Consider the following 23,255-nt stretch of genomic DNA (forward strand, 5'->3'; position numbering starts at 1 on the left):
TTGCCCCTTTATTCAAAGAATTCTCCATCAAAACCCCAAACCCAAATAAATATTGTGAGGAACAGAAATGGACTGATCACTATGCAGGGCTGGTAAGATAACCTTTCTTGAAGTTGGATGAGGTTTCATGGCAGATGGGAGTCTAATGATTCTGAAGGAGAATAATGGATAACCTATATGGCATCTGCCCATTTACAGACAGCAAACTATGGGATCAGTCAGCCTTCTGTGCAAACACAGAAGTGATGTTCACACAACTGGTGAAAATTATTAACATGAGAACGAAAGAAAACATGCAGCAAAGATCTGGAAGATTAAAAGTGCAAGTAAACTGCTTGTTGCTTTTAATTAGAGTAAATACTAAAATGGTCCTGTGCCTTTCCAGAATTTTAAGCAATATCTCAAGACAGTAGGATGCTTAGCCTCACTAAGAGTTGCCACCTCACTGTGTTTTATGAAATACATATATCGCAGCTACAACATGAAGCTCTGGCACTAATAGATTCTTCAAGCCTACTCATTTCTATCGTGCCTTTATTCTAACATCCAACATGCTTTCCACTAGAGTCCAAAAATGCTGTTACATGAACAATTATTTCTATTTCTATTTCTATTTCTATTTCTATTTCTATTTCTATTTCTATTTCTATTTCTATTTCTATTTCTATTTCTATTATTTCTATTTCTATTTCTATTTCTATTTCTTATTTCTATTTCTACTTAATTTCTTCTGATTTCTACATATATTTTTCTCATAGTTCAGAGTACTATGTATATCTCCACTTGCAAAGCTACAGAGACATCAGTAGCAGATATCAGCTTTGCCTCTTCAGAGCTAGGAAGGCTTGGAATGCTGATAATTTTACAGGGGATTATTATAACCTGTAAGAGACTGGATGAAGGTTGATCATGCCATGCAGGGCCCACAGGTTAATTCTTCTATTTCTTTGACATATGTCTTCTGTATTCTCTCTATCCACTGCTGTCTTTTGCTCAGGGTGCAATCCTTGCTAAGAACGAGATCTCTAGGTCAATTACATCTCTCTGACACTGTGTGGGGTTGATAAACTGACCTGTGACATACTGCCCGCTGACAGGAGGGTACCAATGGTTGTAGGACTGAAAGCAGGGACAAGGACTACATTTATTTTGAGATTGAGGCCTTTAAAGACTGTTTCTGAAATTCTTTATTTTATTTCTGGAACCATGTGAAGATCAAATGAACATGTCTTTCTAGTGAATCATACCCAATGGACTGCTCAGAATCAGCAGCTCTCAGATCTTCATGAACTTTATTGACCCCACAATGAGTTTTTCCCTGTGTTTAAGTCCCAGTATTGGTCCAAGGACATTCTCTGCTTGACAGGTATTTGACTTGTATTTCACTCTCCTACATTTACTGTGGTTAAAAACAAACAAAAAATCATTATGTGGATACTGCAAATTTCTGTGGGTTACTGATACCTCATTTGTGTTTCTTCTAGCTTATGTCTCCAAAAAAAACAATAAAGCATATATAAGTATGCTTACTTTTGTTATTCCTGAGTTTCCATGACTTTAGTCTCTGCTCTAATTACACACCCTATAGGCTTTTATGAGATAATATATTTATTATCAATAGTAGAAGATAAGGGTAGAGGTAAATGTACAGATGGCTATTGTATAAAAGATCAGTTTCTGTTTCTCTTTGTGGGCTTTGGTCCATGTCCATCTGCTTCTGGATCTGAATGGACAGAAAAAAAAATAAAAATAAAAAAAAACAACAGTCAACAAAACAAAACATGGCCAAGTGCTTCAGTGAAGTGTTTCCCATTCTCTCTCCCATTTCAGAAAAGAGCTTTGAGAAAAACAATGCTGTGTTCTTCATCATTTTCATTCATAGTACATCCATACAGCACCTCTGAGGTAAATGATTACCTTAGGAATTGTTCATTTATGTTAGATTAACAACAACAACAACAAAAAAAAAATAGCATTCAGCTTTCAAAAAAAAAAAAAAGTCCCAAAGTTTTATTGGCTCAAAATTTTAGAAAAATTTGAAATTACTAATAATACAAAGGAAAAAAAAGAGAAGAAGAAAGACAAATAAAAGAAACACTTAAATTCTCAAAAGCAGTCCTATTACCTTAACTTTGCACAGGAGAGAATGTTTCTGTCTGGTTTGGCATTATAGAGGATATTTATTTCCCCTTATATGGAGAAACAGATGAAATGAATTCCTTCTCAAATGGATTGAAATATCTTAGTATTTTTAAGAGGTTACTTTTAAATGGGTTACCTTTGTCCTTCATAAAGGTGTAATCAAGATTATCAGCTGGAATTAAATTTACAGCTTGGAGGCAGGGTGGGTATAGATGTGTCTCAAACCCATGCCTGAAAAATGCAAAATAACTGTGATACAAAGGAGGCCCTCATGAACTGGACCTCCTGGCCTAGCAGGACAGGAGCTGCTGTCCTGAGGGTGCTGCTTGGAAGCTGCTGAGCAACACCTGAGGAGAAAGAAAGCTTTGATTATGCTCTATGTAATAGAAAAAAATCTGTTGTTTGCCAGTAACAAGGCCATTATACCGAATAGCATTGTCATTTCTCATTAGAGACAGAATTGCATGTTTATGGCCGTAGTCAGCAAGGTATCGAGAACATAAGTAACCTTATCTCAGCCCTGGAAGTGTTCAAGGCCAGGCTGGATGGGGCTTTGAGCAACCTGGTCTGGTGGGAGGTGTCCCTGCCCATGGCAGGGGGGTTGGAACTGGGTGGTGTTTAAGGTCCCTTCCAACCTGAGCCGTTCCGTGATTCTATGATTAAGCACTGTAGATTTGTGGGCTGTTTCTGTATCACATCAAGCAGACCTCCATGTCTAGGTCTTCTGTGGCCTAGTGACAGTGCCATGTTAGTCTCTACAAACCCAACTACAAGACGCTGGAGAGAGGGTTCAGTAAGAGGGGATGGTTGGTGGAACGAGCCCATAGGCATGAATGTGTCAAATACTGGGCTCGTTTGAGAGCATTTGGCTGAGGGGGCCATACATGGGACTAACTGATATATCATCTTCCCACTGCTCCTTCTTTCTTGTGAGGCCTCTGTTATGGACCAACATCAGGAAAGTGAGATACCAGGATGCGCTCACTGGTAGCAGGCCTACTTGCAGAAGCTGAGCACCCTATCTCTTTGTACCTGGGACTCTCAAACCTGGTGGGCCTGCTCGGTGGTTCCTGAGGCTGGGGGAGACACCTGTGAGCAGTTACACACAGGGAACAGGGCTGCTGCTTCATACCTTCACAAGAGGCACCTGCTTGCCCCGGTGCGCCATTTCATCTTTGCTGGGCAGCATGATGGGACTTTTCTGGCTTTTGAGCAATTAATGTGTTCTCACATCAGAGGTGTGCAAGAAGCCAGCGCATCCCATACCGTAATGTTTTATACCCCAAGGAAGATTGCATCTTTCAAATGCTTTCTGCATCATCTAACAGGATTTTGAAAATCAGGTCCTCTAGGGAAAGTCTGCAACTTGCTGTTCCGGAGTGCAAATGTTTGCTTTGTGGTGCCTACATTAGGAGTCCTGTTTAATTAGCTGCTGTGTGCACCTACAGCTTGCCTCTCTGTGCATAATTTATTCCACTTAATGGCTGACATATCTTTCTTTTGTCTGGTGTGATCTTCATTTCAGCACAGTCTGGAGGCCAAAGAGCCAGTATTGGTGATGGTGAGGGGAGTTAATAATTGCTACTTTTACAGCATCCATGAAGGTCTGGCTGGATGTGCTGTAAAAGTACACACATTTATATTTGCAGCACAACAGCCAGGTTTTGATTTTTATCACTTGTTATGCATCTACTCTACAGATCTACTAAGAGGATTCCGGTCTGTGTAGTGAAAGATACACACTGAGCAAGGTAGGGTAGATATATAGCATCTGTGAATTGCTCATATAGCCTTATTTGAAAAAAAAAACACTTTGGCTGAAAATGGCATTAATGATAATCCTGCAAAAAGGGCAGGACAATTCAAAACCAGACAGGCTCCTGTTATTCAAAAACGACTTTAGCAGAGGAAACCTAGCATGTAACACCTCAATGTATTGTTTTTCACCTAGGAAACATGTTTGCTGAAAGAAATACTATTACATAGTTTCTTGTGTGAGTAAATTCTCACTCACTCATCATCTTCAATCATCTGAATTGTAAAACAGACTGCAGTGCTAGCTTGCACCACTTCTATGTGCATGAAGCTGTAGCTTATATGCCAATCTATTGTGGTCACTTAAGGCAGTGATGCACTGTTGAAAATCTGTCTCTCTGTTCTAGAAAAAGCATAAAATATCATCCTTTAGCCAGTGCAAAGATGGAGAATGTATTTAATTTTCCATAAAATAAAATAAAATAAAATAAAAATGCAGACACGACGCCTGCTTGTGTATGACTGACATACCACTGGATGTAGACAATAATGGCTGCTGCTAGTTTATGGAGAGACAGGCAGTAGTTTATGAGAGTGCAATAGCTAGCAGGGAAATATAGCCATTACACAAGCTAATACAACACCTGCTAATTACATAATCAGTCCTAGAAGAAAATGAGCACCGGAGGAGAGATTATATAGCTGGCTATCCTAAATATGCATGCAAGAAATGCCTGGGAAAGGGTTAAGGAGGTTTATTTCAGAATACAATTAAAAATCCACTCTAGGTAGAAAAGGGAGTACCACCATTAGCTGCAGTTGGCAGCCCAACTTCATAAGTCTCCTGAAATGCCAAATTTTACCTGCTTCTGGATGCACACTGATATTATCCTACAGAGCTTCAAGAGCTCTTCTGCAGGGTCAGGCACTACGTCTGCACCAGCATGCCCCAGCCAAGGCTCTGCATCGTTGCCCTGGCTTTTCATGATATTTTGCTTTTGTTGCTGGTTGCCTTTTAACCCAAGTTTGGTGACTTTGCATTGCAAAATGATCATCATTAGGATCATTAATTAACATTTATTTTGTAGTTCTCTGGCAATCTTGCAGGAGTTGGAAGATATTTTAAGAGTGAAATTATTGTTACACTCTGTCTTATCTTAATGTACTAAAAGTGTAAGCAACTTGTCACCAGAAAACTTTTTTGGAGATATTCCGTTGTAGCTGTTGAGGTCCCTGAAGTGACAATGCAAAGTACAGGTAACAAAACAAGAAAGAGATTTTCTCATTGCTGTTAATCAGAACTGTAAAATAAGATGGCATATGCTGCAAAAACAGACAGACCTATCGCTTCAACTATTCTATGCATGCAGCATCATGCACACTCACAATTTTAAAGGGATACAGGTGATATGCAGAAAATAGTCTCAGATGAAAGGATGCATAGATTTTGGTAGCATCTTTTATCACCTCTTTTAAGGAAAAAACACCACTGAATTTTTAGAGTTGTTTACTACAACTGTAAAATAACTTCTGCATTTTGCTTCTGCATGAAGGGAAACAATAAGTGGGTAAATGTGATCACCCATGTTGTCCACTACTCACAAATGTATCACAAATCTGTCTTTCCTGGTCAATATAGGACTGGATGTTACAGAGAGTAACCAGATAACCAAGCATTTGAAGTAATTTAGTTTTTTTTTGGTTTTGTTGTTGTAGTTTTTTTTTTTATAATAAAAACAAAAACAAGCCAGCCCTATTGAATGATGATATATTTTCAAAGCATTTATGAATTCAAAATGGCAGTGTTACATTTTAATTTAAACTATTTAATAATGTAATTTTAACTCCTGAATGAAGCTTCATTGTCTTCTGTGTATTGGCATTCCCTCTGTACAATGGTTTGCATACACAGCTGATTTTAATATTAATCTCACAACACCAGTTTCAGTTAATTTCAACACTTCAGCAGAAACAGTGCTTTGAACATAAAAGCCCTCTGTGATCTCAGTTCTCCCTACTTTGTTCAGAAATAGTGCCATTTGATCATTTTTGTTTCATTATTCATTGTTTCCTCTATCTCCTGGTTCTTCTTTATACAGTGATGCTACTTGTGTTGAGGCAGATAATCCAGCAATGTGAAAGTGGTTAGAAAAGAAATGCAAAACCACAGTCACTCTCAGTTTCAGTGCAAAACAACTGGCATCAGCGGCTTTGGCTAAATTAGCTTAACAGCAAGCACCTCACCACAGCTGAAGTTGCTATTATATAACATACCTGGTAATGCATTAATATATGCATGATGTAGTCATATATTTCTCCAGCAAGGCGGTTTTCTGGTCTCCAGGGAATAATAACAAATTGAATTCCTAGTAAGGGCACCAGGATTAATGTGGCTCTGACAGCTTTCATATACATGTTGGACTCAGCACGGTGGGTGTCTCTTAGCTTTGTCACCAGAACTCGGACAATGTTAAGCAAAAAGAAAAAATTGACCTGTAAAGCAAAGCCATTATAGGTGAAAGCATTCAATTAAATAGGCATTCAAACTGAAAATGCAGGACAAATAAATGATTTTAAAACACAACTTTCTAGCTTCATCATTGCTCATAATGGGCACCCTCTTGGAAGTCAGGCCTTGGAAAGTACCTGAATATCTTCAGAAAACAGATGTTAAGCTGCTCTACAAGCTTTCCTGGAGACCTGCCTGAATGGATGTTTAGGACAGGCACGGTGTTTTAATGTTGATGTGGTAAAATTCAGGATTTCTAAGAAACAAAACACCTCATATCTATGTTGCAAGGTTCAGTAGGGTGGATGAATTGTTCCCAGAGTAACCACTTCTCTCTTCTTACCGGAGAGGTCCCCAAGGTATCTTGCTTTGGTCTGCACTGAAGATGTCTACAGCCAGGTGAGACAAAATCCCCAGGGCATCCCTGGACATACGGAGTCTGCAGGGTCATGCACATTCTCTGAGGAACACGCTCTGGCTTACGTGGGCCACTACTTCTGGCAAGTTGGTTCTTGAGAAAAATCTAGGCTTATCCTTGCCTCGATGGGACTGTAGGGATCCCACAGTACAAGGCCCACAGGTAAAACTTAAAATGAGTTGGATCACAGAAGAAATGCCAAATAACTGAGAAAGTTTTGCCTGTGACCATTTTGGTCATCTATTCTGAGTAGCTCAATATTTGATTTCCTGAGTTATTCCAGCCGTGGGTGCTTAGCACATGTATATCTGCTCTCAGCCCTGGCTTCATAGCTCCTTGTGGGATGTGCTGAGAGCTTGTGATGGAAGAGTTGGCAGACACGGGCCAGTCATGAGCCCAGTAAATACCACAGGTATCACAGGCTTTTGCTCCAGTGTAACCAGTTCACTTTTTCCCAATCTGTTACAATGTTATCAGGCACCTGTCCTTCTGAACATTAAGAGAGTTTTCTCCAAATTATTATTTTTTAAATAAGTATCCTCTTATTGCATAACTAACATAGATATTTTAATAGCCCCAAATCCATAAATAAATGAGAAATCTCACTTGGATCTTTCAGAACAATAAACCATGAATCAGTAAGTTTCAGTAAAGCATTTCATAACTTCTTAGCTACTGAGAGACCTTTCAACTATTTTACATTTGTGCTCTACCGGAAAAAGGGAATAATGAATGACTTCTGAGGTCCCATTCAGCATTAAATCTAAACCTTATTCTCCATCTTCCTCTGACTTCACTCACTCTGCTTAACCTTCAGTTTTAGAATTTCTTGAAGTAACTGTGAAAGGTGGAAAGAAGACTCTGCAAAGGTGAAATTCCTCAGCTCTTCTGAGTCAGGCTGTCACTATGAGATTCTTGTGCCCAATCAAGCAGGACATTCTGTGAACACTGACATCTTTACAAGAAAAATAAAACTGGAAATGGCATAAGAACAAGCCAGAAATTATAATGCCTTATTTTTAAAACAGTTAAAGATTGTTCTTTTTCCATAAAAGCAGCCCCTCCTCTTTTCTTTGTAGCTAAGATACATACTTGTAGCTTGGTGACCACAGAATCACAGAATCATTAAGGTTGGAAAAGACCTCCAAGATCACCTGGTCCAACCATCTGGGTGACACACTGAGATGAGTTTGCGACTTGGGTTGAATAAAACCTTTCAGAAAGGTCAGTGTTACAATGCCAACCATCACCACTGGCACAGAACATGCTATATGTGTACACGTTGCTGAGCTGCACTTTGAATCTCATCCTGTGTTGCTCCTGACAGCCCACTCCAGTCCCTTTCCTGGCCCTACCACTGGACCATACCTGTGCAGAAACCAGTAAAACTAGCACTGAATAACCAGCTTGCACTCCACTCAGCCCAGCAAAGGCATTGATGTTTCATTGACGTCACCTAAATGCAGTACATTTGTCACAAAAATGTTACAATGGAGTCGAGTGACCACGTGGATTTTCAAAAGCAATTAATGGTTCAGTTTGCTTTAAAATCTGGTTATTTTCTGGGAGGTCTTTTTACAGGTCCCATTTATGAAAAGTATTAAGAACCTGTCCTGAATAGAGAAAATCATTAACTACTTTGACATTTTGACCAGAATACTTAAAGTTCAGAAATTTATATTCTCTACATGTTAGCACCATTTCTAAAATAATTATTAAACTGTCGATTTCAAATAATATTCTTACCAATAAAGCTGCCATTACAGGTCCATGAACAATATAAAGCAAGTAAGTGTCAACACTCATCCAGCAGCTGGAAGGGAAATACACCATTAGTGTTTATTATTTACTCAAATAAAATGTGTTACACAATGAAATAATGGTAAATTCCTTCAAAATCAGACATGCTACTCACTTGTCATTGAAGTATTTGGCTCTTGCAACTGCATGAATAGATGCTGGCACTAAAGGGAACCCTGAAATGATTAAAGGTATAGGTCAGACTTGGTGTTTTTGATTTGAATTTCAGGTGTCACTCACACTACCAACATCTCTTGTCCATAAAACACATATATGTGAAATCCCAGCTTTCACAAAGAACTGTAATCCTATTACACTCAGAACTCCAGTATGGTGTGATGCTCCAGGCAGGCCAACAGAAGAAGCCAAGTCCATGGGCCATGCTCTCCTGGAGCTCCACAAAGCTCCTGCCAGGCTCCCCTGTGCTACTGTGGCTTGTGCAGGAGGGAGTGTGAGCAAGCAGTGTGAGATGGAGGCAGAGATCATTTGGTTCTCAGTACGGCATTCCCTCAGGAAACCAGGGATACTTGTTATAACCATGTAAATTGGGATTGAGAAAGACAGAGGCACATTAACTTGCATGCCAGATTATGGAGCAGTAAACAACAGAGAGGGGCTGCTTTTTGGAGGCCCACAGCAAGAGAAAATGTGTGGAGCCAGGACATTCATAGGAGTGGGGATTTGGGATAGCTTCTGCAGATTCCCATCCCCTGTGCCATCAAGCACATCCCATGCAGGTTTATCTCGGCAAGGAGGGGATCTGGGGATACTATAACTCCACATCTCCCGCTTTATCTGTGAAGCCCAGCTGATGCCTCAGGAGAAGTCACTGTGTTGCCAGGGAGCTGAAGAGGGCAAATTTGCATGAGGCCAAAGGCTTGGGAACATGCCATGCTATACTGAACACCTCAAATCATAGGATCACAGAATCATAGAACCATAGAATCACAGAACATCCTGAGTTAGAAGGGACCCACGAGGGTCATAGAGTCCAACTCCTGGCTCCACACAGGATCACCCAAAAAACAAACCATACATCTGAGAGTGTTGTCCTAATGCTTCTTGAACTCCGGCAGGCTTGGTGCCGTGACCACTGCCCTGGGCAGCCTGTCCCAGTGCCCGACCACCCTCTCAGTGAAGAACCTTTTCCTAACACCCAGCCTGACCCTCCCCTGTCACAGCTTCATGCCGTAAAATGCTTGTTTCCACCCCGACATTTTAAGAGTGGCAATGTGGTCCACTCCTATCGATCTTCCTTCAGCTTGCTTGTATGCAGTCTCCCTTTCCAATAGGCTAGAAATCTGTAATAGGGGAACCCATGCTAAAATACTGACCCCACCTTGTATAATCCTACATATGCAGACAGCTGGAGTCATCTACTGCCTTGTCTGTCCTTTGCAGAGGGCTTTGTGGACACCTTTGGTGTTACTGCTGCCTGCTCCCTATAAACCATGCATGTTTGTTCTGACCAGTGGATATTCTGTAGTTATAAGAAAAACATGTGAAAATGTCCTGCTGATACAGTGATTAGTCACAGAGGGAGGAACATGGCTCCTTGTTTCTTCAGGTGTTAGTGATTTCATAAACACTTTTAGATGAGGCAGAGAATCCTTAGCCAAATTCTTGAGTATTCTTACTGCAGAGCACAGGCCAGACAATGCTGGAAAGAGACTGAGGTCAAAAAAGTATATAAGTAGGACACTCTGTGGTATCCAGGTATCTCTAAGCAACAACTTGTTGCTCTACTTCCAAAATAAGTTCTTACTGCAGTTGTACTTGAGAGGACAATGCAGCTGAGGGATAACAAAGCGGATTGCCTTCTCTTTTATATATTGTTAGAAAACGATTACTGGGCAGCTGGCTGCAGAATGAATTTTTAGAGTGATGATGCATGGTAGAAAAACAAAAAGCTCAGAACAAAAAGAAAGGATTTTCCAACCTCAGGGTGACCTTATGGGATTGACAGCTTAAGAAAATCCTTTTGCTTTGGAAATGAATCAAGTCTGAGCCAGTTTTGTTGATGGACAACATAGACTGAAATGCATTTTTAAGGGACCAGTCTGTAATAGCAAATAGTCTTCATCTGAAAGCTCTGGCCTGGAGTATTGTGAGTAGAGTGCACGACATGATGCCACAGGACCTCCTTCTTCTGTTAAATGCATTAGCCCAGAATATTTGGCTCAACAAATTCACATGCAAATCTGAGGAACGCAACGGAAAGTTTTCATTAATCAGTTGCAGGGTAAGAATCTCTTGACCATCTATGGCTCAAATTTCCAGCTGCAGGCTAGGTCATACAGCTAGATGTCATTTTTCCCTTGTCAAGGGTCAGAAAGCAATGAGCAGTAAGAAGGGGAGCACCAAGAAGGCCTGTTGGGCCTTGGTGGCCCAACATGTACCGTATCACTCCAGGGGTCCCACCTATATCATGAACAGTGAGCAATGTAGAAAAGGTTCCACCCCAGCCACCACAAGAAAAGGTATGACATATCCCTTGAGGTCATGCCAAGTCCTCTATATAGAATAAATAAATAAATAAAATCTGGCAATTATGCTTAATTGTATTTCCAGTTGAACTGACAATCTGCTTCAGCTCTGTCCAAATACATGATTCCCTCTTCACTTTTATGGGGATGAAGCTGCCTGAAGCACCCAGAGTAGACTGTAGCTGGATGCACCCATCTGATGCTGTTTTCTTGCTCTGCATAAGGGTGATTTCCTGACCTGCTGAAACAATAACAAATGAAAAGGACATTCCCAGTAGCAGCAGTTGCCAGAGAGGATGTCACCTGAAGGCATAATTCTTGAAATACATCTGTCCATGTCAGATTCCATTCAATCATCTGCAACCTTTTGTGGAAGTGTTTTATATTTGCTCAGGTTTTTTTTTTTTTTTAATAAAGCCATTTTACAAATGTCATTAGTGACTTTTCCAAATAAAATAATACATATCTTCTTGCATAGGGATTAGTTATAACAATGAATAATGAGTATATTCATCTCATGTTGTACATTTACCTTGATCTTTTGAATTATAATTCAGAGCACAACCTGCTCTGGTTGCTCTGCATTGCCCTTTGGAGAAATGTATCTCTCTCTATTGATTAACATAGCTAGATGCTTAAAGTTAGACCTAATGTGAGCACTGCTTCTGGAAACAGTGGAATTACACTGATTTATGCAAATTTAAGGGGTGGCCAGATAGCCCTAATTAGATCATATTGCTAATAATGACTTCTACTTTAGAAACAAGGTGCTAATGATTACTTTTGTGTGGCAGTATCAATTTAGTTTCATTAATAAGGCTGCAGACTTCATAGACAGAGTTGTGTCCTTTTTATTAACCTTTTCTCTCTCAAGATATCATCATGCTATTCCCACAGTGACCACCCTATTTACTTTCAGGGCAGTGCTGCAGATAGTGATAAGCATCTTATCAGTTATCTTCACTGAGTTACCCACCATGATGCTCTCAACAATATTTCAGCTAGCTCATAAACTTTAACAGCAGGCCATCTGTCCCAGTTGCATTAAATTGCACTGCCTAAAGTGAATGTTACTTTAAAAAAAATACGTTAATGCCCATTTTTCTCCTGCATAATTCAATATAGAATGACAGTACTTCCAGAAGGCTTATGCTGCAAGACATGAAAACAGCAAAAATTTTATCTGGAAGGAAGTGTTTGAAATTACTCTTCAGGTAGGGCTTCCATTTCAAAAGTAGAGCACTACCAGACTTTGTATATTCAAATATTCTGAACTGTGAAAACTTTCAGATAGCACAGTTGCTTGCTCCACAAGGGCTCAGTTACTTGGATTGACAGAAAAAGCCCAGAAACCTTAACTCAATTTATGATTCTTCAGGAAGGTTTTTAACAGCTGGTGACGTTCCATAGAATTTTCATTCCAAGACCATGACAGCTCCCTCTCTTCTCAGAAAAGATGCCATTCTCAAAAAAATTAAAATAAATTCTTACATGCTTGGATACTGTTCTCTGGCACTATACTCCATATAAACTAGAAAACTGTGCTTAATTTTCTAGGTATTTAATGCAGGTATCCAGGGAGTACTGTCTTGTGCTATAAGAGGAAAATACGTTACCAGTCTTTTAAATGAAAAATCCAAATAAAGGGGGAACGACTTTCTATTTTGCTGTTACCACCTATATAAGACCTGGTATTGGATGCCCAACTAGAAGCTGATGTCAGGGTTTTAAAGTTCTTCAGAACATTCAGAACCAGGTCATTTTTCTCCCATCTAATTAATTCCTAATTTTCTTCTGTCTAAGCAGAAGGGCTGTTTTTTATTTTCTTGCTGGAAATGAAATAATGTTGAACAGGCATAACATTTGCAAAGAGGATGGAAAATACAGAGTAAATTCTACATGCTTCAGTCTGGAATTGCAAGAGATAAGTGCCAGTGAACATCCCTACGTGCTGTGGGACAATGAAAAAAGATCCATCACTGCTGCTTGGCCACACCAGTGGGGTTTGAGATATGAGGCCTGGCTAACCAGAAATTGGAATGAGGCCAGAAATTCACAGTTCCCAAACTGGGAAAAACCTATTAGTAATGATTTTCTGTCAGCACTGGTGTGGACTGGATTTACAATAGTGACTTAACTCTAAAAGAGATTGCACTCCACTCTAATATACTGGTTGTATTTACACGGCTTTTTACTGGGCCAGGCAGTCCAAAGGGTAGATACCCATTGCTGCTACTAACTGAAAGGCAAGGACTCCCTCAGTGAAAAGAGAAGAGATCTGCATACTTGGAGATGTTGAACCAGACTTAGTCATGGTTTCTTGGGTGGAATGCACGCGACTACATATAGTTTGCATAGTGTGTGGGTTTGTAACCTCTCTCATAGAATATCACTGAGATTTGCTTCAATGATGACTGTACGGTTCTCTGAAATGCTTTAGAGATCACTGCTGTAAGACAAAATAAAAGTAGAGACGTTATCTACTCCTGTGTGGGTAAAATATCATCTGTCAAAGCATATCCGATATTGGATTCAGTTCCAGAGAAGCTCTGGTTCCTCTTTGTATGTACCTTGTTTTTCACTTTGGGAGACGCAGATATTGATTTTCCTCTTTTTCCAGAATACTTTTATAGGCAATGTTGCAGTTTAATATTTTTGCATGTAAAGTGACAAAACTAGACAAGTTTTGTTCAGACAAAAGATGTGCTTCGATAAAAATCTATTTATCTCCCAAAGCTTTGCTTAACAAAACTTAAGCATTTATTTCAGCAAATCCCAAGATGCAGCAAATAATGGATAACGACTCCTGCTGATTTTCATGAGTCTCTAGGCCGATCCAAATAAATGCACTCAAATTTAGGACCCAAGAACTCAACCCTAGGCTATGATCTACTAGCGTAAATAAAACAATTCAGGTGTGTAAGTGCTAGAAGAATTCAAACATCTGAAAGAATTCACTAGCTTGCTATAAATCACGCCATACATACCCCAGCCCAAGAGGTAATACCAGTGCAAACGCTGCTCCTCAGCAAACACTGCCACCACAATTAACGTGTGAAGGTAAATCCCTTCGCAGAGCATCCAGAAGTAGTTGCAGCCCAGCATGTACTGGTGAAAGAATTGCAGCACTTTGCAGCTTACCTGTGAGATGAATGAGAAAATGTGACACACTTGACCAGCATTTTGCATCTAAGCAGGCAACGATGAATGTTAATGCTAACATCTGAAAATTAAGAATGCTAACATAAGAAAACAAAGTGAAATAAAAATGCCCAGCTTTTGTTGGGTTTGTTCAGCATCTCAGTGACAGGGATTTTAAACTTTTGTAAATGAGATGAATGGAACAAACAACCTTCACAGAATTGTGAAAAATGTAACAGCACTCCAAAAACTACTATGTAAAAAAAAAAACAACAAAACTTTCAAAAGCTGTCTGATGATTTCAAGAAGTGAAACAAGCAACTTGATCTAGAAGGACAAGAAAAAACAGTAACTTGGAGCTCCAGTTTGGATTACTTCTTTCGCTTTTAATCAAACTTTTCTAAGGCTTGCTCAGCTCTCCCGATTGCTCACTCTTTAAGTGACACACAGCTCTGAACTCACTCATTTGGGAAGGATAAGTGCCGCGAGCAGCAGAGGTATTTTAGGTAGGGTACACAGGATACTGGCCTGGCCTCTTTGTGATAATATAGCTTTACTTTATTTTGTCCAAATCATGAAAATATACATGGAGCTAAATGGAGCTGGTGAAGCTGGCAAGTGGTTCCCACTTGTGGTTCAGATAAGCTTGCAGACATACAGTGAGAGATTGTGGCTTTGAGTTGCTGGTGGAGAGAAACATGCCGTGTCCATTCACCAGCTGGTGTGGGACAGCACCATTCCTCTTCTGAAAGGATCTGATGTCCATCCACTTTCACCGTGTCCCCAGCAACCAGGAGGCCCAGGAGGAGCAGGAGGGTGATGCTGTGCCCACAGAGAGCTCCTCAGGGACCAGCAGCAGCTATGCAGAAATCTGAGCTCACTGCAGTGATGGCAAAGTGTCAGTTGTCATCTGTGGCCACAGGAAAATATTCCTTCCCCTTCACTTCTGCAGATTTTCCCAAGCTAATTACCTGGATTGGAAGCAAAGTTTTTAGGACTGACTTGTCTCTCTGAAGTGACATTTCGTCCATTCAGCAAGGAAAGGACTGTGCACTCTGTATTTGTCTGAGGGACTCAGGGTGCCCCTCTGGACCAGAAAAGTGTGTTTGAGAGCCATACGATGCACCATCTTCTATTGCTGAAAAACATTCCTGAACCAATTGCCAGAACATGGGCCTTTAGTTCTGTAGTTCTGTTTCAATTTTACAGTTCAGTTTGGTGCTCATGAAAATACAGAAATATTGGTAGGATAGGTTACAGGGTTCAGAAAGGAATAACTTGAAGGACTGTTTGTTTTGGTTTGTTTTGGTTTTGCCATTTCATTTTTTTCTGCTCATCACACAGGGCAAAGCAGTCATGTTTTGTTTTTTTTTTTCCCACACTGTGTCAGAACAGTTCCTACAGAGTATGCTGAAAAAAAGGTTGTACAGTGGTCTAAGAAGGTTAAAATAAAATAATAAAAAAAAAGGATGAAGAAGGATTTGCTCTTTTCTGATGGCAAATGTGTCCATTACGGTTCTTTAATCATGCTTGGACTGTTTTTCACGTCTGGGTCAATGTTTCTTGCCTGGCTCCCTTGCATGGGCGTGATGCAGCCCCTCAGCTGGCCTCTGGCCTCCCTCCATTTCCCACATCGATCACCAGTCCTTGCAAGGACTGCCCTGCCTGGCAGGAGCTTCCAAAAGCCTGGCCATGCTCAGGTAGCCCTCTCCCTGACATAAGCCAGCTCTATCAGTCTGCAAAAAATTAGTGAACTTTCTGAGCAATGACAGCTGTTCCCCAGACAGGTCCGGTAAGATCGGCCATGTCTCAGGTTCATCCAGGGCTGGTCCCGTGGTCCCCCGTGGGCTTCTCCTTGGAGGAGCTGCTCTGAGCACTTCTTTCTTTCCTGTGCCCTCCACATGAACTATCACTTGTGGCTTTAAAAATAAAATGAAGTACCTATTTTTTAGAGTAATGGCTATGCAGACAGCTCATGACTCTTTTAGTAATGTAATCGCTTGCTATGGAGTAAGTTACAGACTACCGTTGGCAAGACATGAAAGATGTGCATGGTTAGTACTTGGATCCACATCACATTAATTTTAGAATGAATCTGAAAAAGTTAACACAAATAGTTTAAGCACAGCAATGCACTGAGATGAATTATGTTAAATTTCTATTAATCAAACTACAGTGAAAATTAATCTTCACTTTGGATGAGCTAAGAAATGCAGCAGGCCTCAGCTGTGGCTAAGGTCAGCAGTAGAAATATTTTCCTACAATGAAAAGAGAGTGTTTTTCTTAGATCAGAGCATGTAAATGAAAAGAACCTGTTACTGATGAGAACTGGATTCATACATGGTGTGAACAAAACAAGACAAATGTAATTGCACATCTCAGCATACATTAGCCTTAGCCAGGAAAATTGCAGAACTAGTAGGTTTTATGAAGTGTTTATTCTTACAGAAACGAGTAAAATGAAACTGCAAGATGATACAGGAGGATATCTTCCATCACCTCCATGCTCAATAACTTTTTTAAATAAAAAAAGGTCTAGGTGTTTGTCTTCTGTTGAAATCAAACATGTTTTGTTGGCAAGTTCTTTGAGGCAGAGGCTCTGCACTTATGTCTCATACAATGTGCAGCAGTCAGGTCCAGGACTCAAAGAATTATCACAACACCAATACTACTACTTCTACTACTACTGCTACTACTAGCACTCATGATGGAGAGTAAGATGTCATCATCTCTTGGTGTGTGGGTGTGCAAATGACTTAAGCTACTGGTGTTTAATTCATGAGCAGGGCAGGCTGAAAGGAAATAGCTGGTCCTTTCTCCTGCAGCTCTGTAAATTTGTTGCTTTGGCTGGTGTGCCTGTACCCTCAGCAAAGGAACAGAGAAATGCTCCTCCTGTAAAGAGAGTGGAGACAGACAGCATTATGCTGCACAAGATGGTGGTCAATTATGCTGCACAAGATGGTGGCTGTGCAGCAAAGGAAAGTGAGATACAGTTATCAGGAAATCCCCCAAACCAGGTAACCAGCTCAGAAAGCAGCTCCTTTGTGTTTCTGGGAGGACAGGCAAGAATGAGACATTATTTTTGGCAGAATGCTGCCTGGCAAGAGACAGGCTCTGTGAGCAGGGAGGTGGCCTACTGCTATTTGTTCTCATGGCACTGATGAACATAAATGTTCAAGAAAGTTCTTCATAGATCTGCAGGACAGCACCCAAGATCTCCTTTATTGTTTATTTTCTGTCCTCATGAAAACAACCTACAGTGGCCCTAAATAGGTCTGAATTGGCCATCTGGGCTGGCAGTCCCAAGCACATATAGAGGCTGGGGGTGTTGGTTGATGAGAAGCTCGACATGAGCCAGCAACGTGCTCTTGCAGCCCTGAAAGCCAACCATATCCTGGGCTGCATCAAAAGCAGCGTGGCCAGCAGGGCAAGGGAGGGGATTCTCCTCCTCTACTCTCATGAGACCCCACCTGGAGCACTGCGTTCATCTCTGGAGCCCCCAGCACGAGAAGGACATGGAAGTCTTAGAAGTTAACATGGAAGTTATTAGTCAAGAGGAGGGCCACAAAACTGATAAGAGGGCTGGAGCACCTCTCCTGTGAAGACTGGCTGGGGGGGGTTGTTCAGCCTGGAGAAGAGAAGGCTCCAGGGAGACCTTACAGCGGCCTTCCAGTACCTAAAGGGCCCCTACAGGAAAGCTGGGTAGGGACTTTGTCAGGGAGTGTGGTGATAGGACAAGGAATAACAGCTTTAAACTAAAAGAGGGTAGGTTTTAGATTAGATATTAGGAAGAAATTCTTTACTCAGAGGGTGCTGAGGCACTGGCACAGGTTGCCCAGAGAAGCTGTGGATGCCCCATCCCTGGCAGTGCTCAAGACCAAGCTGGATGAGGCTTTGGGCAACCTGGTCTGGTGGGAGGTGTCCCTGCCCATGACAGGGGGTTGGAACTGGGTGTTCTTTAAGGTCCCTTCCAACCCAAACTATTCTGTGATTCTGTGGTTCTGTGATAAATTCTGGCTAACTGCTCAGTGGGAAAGGGGGCCAATAAGAATATGGTCAGGCATATTTTCCTGTCTTGCAAATATTGCTAAGATTTCTGTAACTCTTATGAACACCTCAGCTGCAGAATGAGCTAATGAAAGAGCTTCAAAAAGATGCTGGAACAATTTCATGGGGAAAAAAGAAACCAAAACCAAAACCAAAACCAAAACCAAAACATTCTCCTTTTACAAGAAGGAGATAGAACTGATGCCTGTGATGTTTTTCAGGTTTTATTAGTGTATTATAAATTCTGTTAATATTGCAGACCTGTCAGGGGAATCCCAAAGTTCCATCTGCCTGTGCAGGACCCTGCAATGGCACTGCAGTATAATTGGCATGACACTCTCCTTGGCTAAGTTACCAGCCCCTCACCACAATGCACATGCAAGTACATGTCATTTCTATGTTAGGACTCTCCCTTGTTATTGGTTGACGGTTTATGGACAGAAAGCATCAGCATTAATCACCATTGCTACCCATTAGGGCAAATCAAACCAAAACACTCAGACCACATAAAGGACAGAATACTGCTTTCAACAATAATAACAAAATGTAACATAAAATTAACTGCTAATTGTTTTTGAGCAGGTCTTCCTAGTAATTCAGTTAGAATAAAACCGCTAAGATTTAGCATAAGAAAGGAAACTCGTACAGATTCCTGTGTGTCCATGTTCCTGCAATGGGTGAGGGGACGGAGGCTGGCATGTTGGAAGGTCTGTGTTTCACACCAGTCCTTGCCAACTCTGCAGAGCCTGGCCTATGAAAAATGAGGGCAAGATAGCCTGATAGTGTGCATAATGAAGCCTCTCTTCTCAATTATTCTCCATCTATTGAAATGCCCCAGGCTGACATTTGAAAGAAATAAATCGATAAGAATAGGCCAAATAAGGTTATTAATTTTCAACCAAGCCAGCTACATGGGCCATCACTACAGTTGTGCATTTCTTTGTTTAAAGGGAAATAAGCATATTCACCCTCTCTGAAAACCAGTCAGTGAGGTTCCTCTTCACTTCTGCAAAACACCCCAGTGCACAGCAGCTCTTCTCAAGGAGAGTTCATGCTGCTTGCCACAGAGGCCAGACATGATTTATTCCAATTCAGTCTGAAGGCAATAAAATGCATTCTCAGACATTCTTAACTTAGTATGTTGAAGGAGTAATGTGAAGTTTGGTTATTGACCTGCCTTACACATTATTTTTGCGGTTATTAGAACACTATTCTATGAAAATGTTCTTTAATTCCCAGTAACCATATGTTACACAAATAAGCAATAAAAGGACTTTCCAAAGCAAGACAGTGCTAAGTATTGTAGCTGTAAATCACCGACTATCAGAACGTCATACCATTATACAATATATCTACTATGAGTCATCTGTTAAATTGTGTTCCAGTCAGAAACCTGGCACACAGGGGCTCAGGCTAAGATTAATGTTTTAATATACTTTTAAACCATTTACAGAACAAAATGTACACAATTGTTCAGAGGGATCCTAGGTTTTGTGTTACAAGCAGACAAAATATGGAATTATGCAATGAGAGATATTTTTAACAGCATCCCTGTCCATGCCTACACTCCAGAGAAGCAGCCAGCCCAGAATTAGGCACCCCGGACAGTGATTAATCCAGCCTCATCCATGCATCCTGCCATAGCGATTGCTCTCCTGGGGCTGTAGCTTTGAATACTTCAGGACAGGGCCCAGCTCCCATGGGGTCCATGTGGTGCACCCAGCACTGCTGGTGTGTGAGGGACACTGGTACCGCAGCAAGCAGGGTGCGAGGCGGAGCAAAGGGCAGCCTCCTCGTGCTCAGCTGGTTTAATTAGCTTGGTCTCTGAGCAGGCACCGGGGTTGTCAGAGGCAGGCAGCTTTTCAGGAAGGAATCTCAAAAAGAAACTGGACTGACAGAGGCAGTCAGGGTAACCTAAAAAATAGTAAACACTTGACCTACTGTTCATTTGGACTGGAAAGGAGTCAAAGCACTCACAAGATCCACTGCCATCTTCTCACAATGATGGGAGGTCATCCTCAATGAAAGGTGTAAGAGCTTGCATTATTTCAGGCACCTCTCCTCCATTGTCACACCTGAGCACAAGTCACTGGACAAAGGAGGCTGGGACATGGGAGAAGTTACTACCCAAAAATGCTCATGCAGTGCCTTGAGCTGGTTTTGCAGCCGTACCCAAGCTCTGTCTGCTCTGGACATGCTGTTGTCACGCCCTGAGCCAGTCCAGTTTAATGTTGCATGGAGTACCTCTAGCAACCTATATAATTATACTTATGCTTAGGTTTGAGGTGTAAGATATAGGCCTGTATTTCCTGGGGACTAGATGCATATATAAGCTTGATGACATGGCTCTAACCACTCCATGATCCCGTTAAATGCTCCAGGGATTTTCTAATGCTACAACTAGGTTCTGTGAGATGAAGTACAGATACCTAGGTGGTCTCTCCTGTAGTCAAAAGATACTGACTCAGTACAGCTGATGGAGATTAAAGCAAAAATTAGCTCATCCTAAATGAGATATCCAAAATAAGCGAGATAGATTGTGCCTTGAGTGTGCTTATGTCTACCTTTGGCTAAAAGGAGCATGGGGTGAGTAGCTCAGCTGTACACGTCTACACTATACATGTCCAAGTGTAAGTAAGCCACACCTGAGCTTAAACACTTATGGATGTTTAACTCTCTAGATACATTCAGACTCTGCTCCAATGTATTTTCTGGGGTGACCTGCTGCCAGGGGTTGGTGTTAGAAATCAGTCAAGCACAACTCCACACTATAAAGTACCAACAGCCTTCCAGAGACTACTGCTGTTCACTTCTCAGGGTAAAATATGCACACCTTTCTTGTACAGCCGTTCTGAGTGAACATCATGAATTTGAGCACAAATCTATAGAAGATCCACTCATCCTGCACATACAGCCAGAAGGTGCTTTGCTATGACAAGCTCATGTGAAACCCCTGGTGGCTGCTCATGGCCACTGTGGCCAGACAAGAGAACTGCTGGGTCAGCTGAGGAGAGCAAACTGGAGAGGTGGCTTCCCCTTCTGCATACTAGATAGCCTTGTGAGCTTAATGGAACTGCTAAACGTGCAGCACGTTAGGAAGGATTTCCTGGGAAACAACAGCAGGAAATTTAACGAAAGGTGTTACACAGCAAGACTGGGGATGCAGAGACTTTGCTGATGTTGGCAATGGTTTTTCTGGGTGTGCTCACTTCTCACTGCCACGGTGGAAGCACCTTCAGGGTCCACAGACAGTGCAGATGTGTAAAGACTTGGCAGACCGACAGGTTAAATCAGACTTTTCATGGGGACATTTAAATCTGCAGTTTGGTCCCGATCCATGCTGAGTGTGTGGGTCTTCCTTACCTAAGCAGAAAAGATGCAGCCCAAAGACCTGGGAACAAGCCCCAGCATCTGATGCCTTCAGCTTCAGGACCGTGATGGATTTTGCAGTACAAGAGGCCTTCCGGAATCACATTTCTGGAGGAAATATCACTCAGCCTTCTAAATGAGTGGTCACGTGTAGGAAAAACACTGCAGAAATACCACCCAATGGGCCTGATGGAGTCTGGGTTATTTTGACAAGAAACACCTTGGGGCTGGGCTACATGAAAGCTATCATCCCTTCCTCCATGATGCTGTAACAGTTTTTATACCTGAGCCTACTAAAAGATACTGCTTTAAAAGAAGGGAAAGCAACTGCAGTGTAGACGGAATAATTATTGAGGAAAGCAAGATGAGGAAATCTGTCCCAAAATAAATACTTATTCTTAGTCTCTTAAACCTTTTTTTTTTCCCTTCCTGATGCCAGCTGTTAATTTGATGGTGCTTTCCCATTGAGAAAGCAATCATAATAACTTTGTTGAGAAAGCTCAGATCCTTCTCAGAGATGGTGGCTGGCTGACTTCTTTTCAGTCCAGATATAGTTGTTCCATACAAACCACAAGTGTTCTTCACAGAAGTGTCATTTCTGAATGCTGTGAATGTCCTTTAATCATCCGTACTTCATATTCTGGGCATGGCATGGCACATCCCATCAGTGAATCTGACACCACCAGGATTACACGGTACTTTGTTTCCTCCATTACTCCGGGAGTTTTGAGCATATAAACAAGAATATAAAGACCTTGGGAAAAAATGATGGGAATTACTGCTCTGTTTCATGCCATTTAGACCCTGACAGCTCTGTCTTAAAATGAATGCAGATATTATTCCAGCCTGAAAATTTGTTGGAGTTCTTTGAATATTGGCTGCTTCTGAATTCACAATGCCCCTTATTCTGCATTAATCTAATTGAACTTCATGGAAGGGAGAAGACTTGATCTTTCTGAGGATGGAAGAAGAAATTCGGATTTACATTTGAATTACCGCAGTGTTATGCCATTACTACTCATCCTCTTGAAGGTGAATATACATTCCTGAACCAAAGCCACAACCATTCTCTGCCTCTGAGGAGGGTCACTCCCCCTTGGAGGAAACCTGCCTTTGTTCACAGGCACGAGAGAGCAGCAGATCTCCAGCAGGAGCTGGAGAGCAGGAGATCCTGTCCCAGCATATCCTGCACAGTACTGCTCCGTTTTCCTCACCTCTGTGTCTTAGCAGGGCTGGGCAGGATTGGTGAGGGAGAGACAGTGAATGCTGTGAATTATACCCTGAGAAATGCAATTCTGAGAAAAGAAGTGAATTATACCCTGAGAAATGCAATTCTGATGATGCTAGAGAAATGCAACGGTAGCAGGATGGTTGCCTCCTGAGGGACAGTGATAGTGAATGATGCCCCTCTTATCTAGACACATGCACATCAGGGACTGTGCCTGTCTGCACCTCTCACGGGCTCAGCCACTGCATTGATGAACCTCAGAAATGTGACATAGTGCTTTGTGGTACAATTTGGAAACGGTCCTTGGCTCCTGATCTCCCTCTCTTTCTACTGATTTCCCATGTCATTACCCGTGACATC

General features: G+C 41.5%; 1 protein-coding gene across 3 annotated transcripts in view; it reads right to left on the reverse strand.

Moving 5' to 3' along the window:
• CALCR (calcitonin receptor) overlaps positions 1–23,255 on the reverse strand; it is a 176,747-nt gene that overhangs the window by 16,121 nt on the left and 137,371 nt on the right. For all 3 annotated transcript variants that reach the window (XM_040549591.1, XM_040549592.1, XM_040549593.1), the window contains exons 8-11: positions 14,098–14,251; positions 8,740–8,800; positions 8,571–8,637; positions 6,172–6,390 (exon numbers count right to left, since the gene is read on the reverse strand). In XM_040549591.1, the coding sequence (XP_040405525.1) occupies positions 6,172–6,390; positions 8,571–8,637; positions 8,740–8,800; positions 14,098–14,251 (501 nt within the window). The remainder of the gene's footprint in view (positions 1–6,171; positions 6,391–8,570; positions 8,638–8,739; positions 8,801–14,097; positions 14,252–23,255) is intronic.

Source organism: Cygnus olor, chromosome 2, assembly GCF_009769625.2.
Source record: "Cygnus olor isolate bCygOlo1 chromosome 2, bCygOlo1.pri.v2, whole genome shotgun sequence".
NCBI classification, from domain to species: Eukaryota; Metazoa; Chordata; class Aves; order Anseriformes; family Anatidae; genus Cygnus; species Cygnus olor.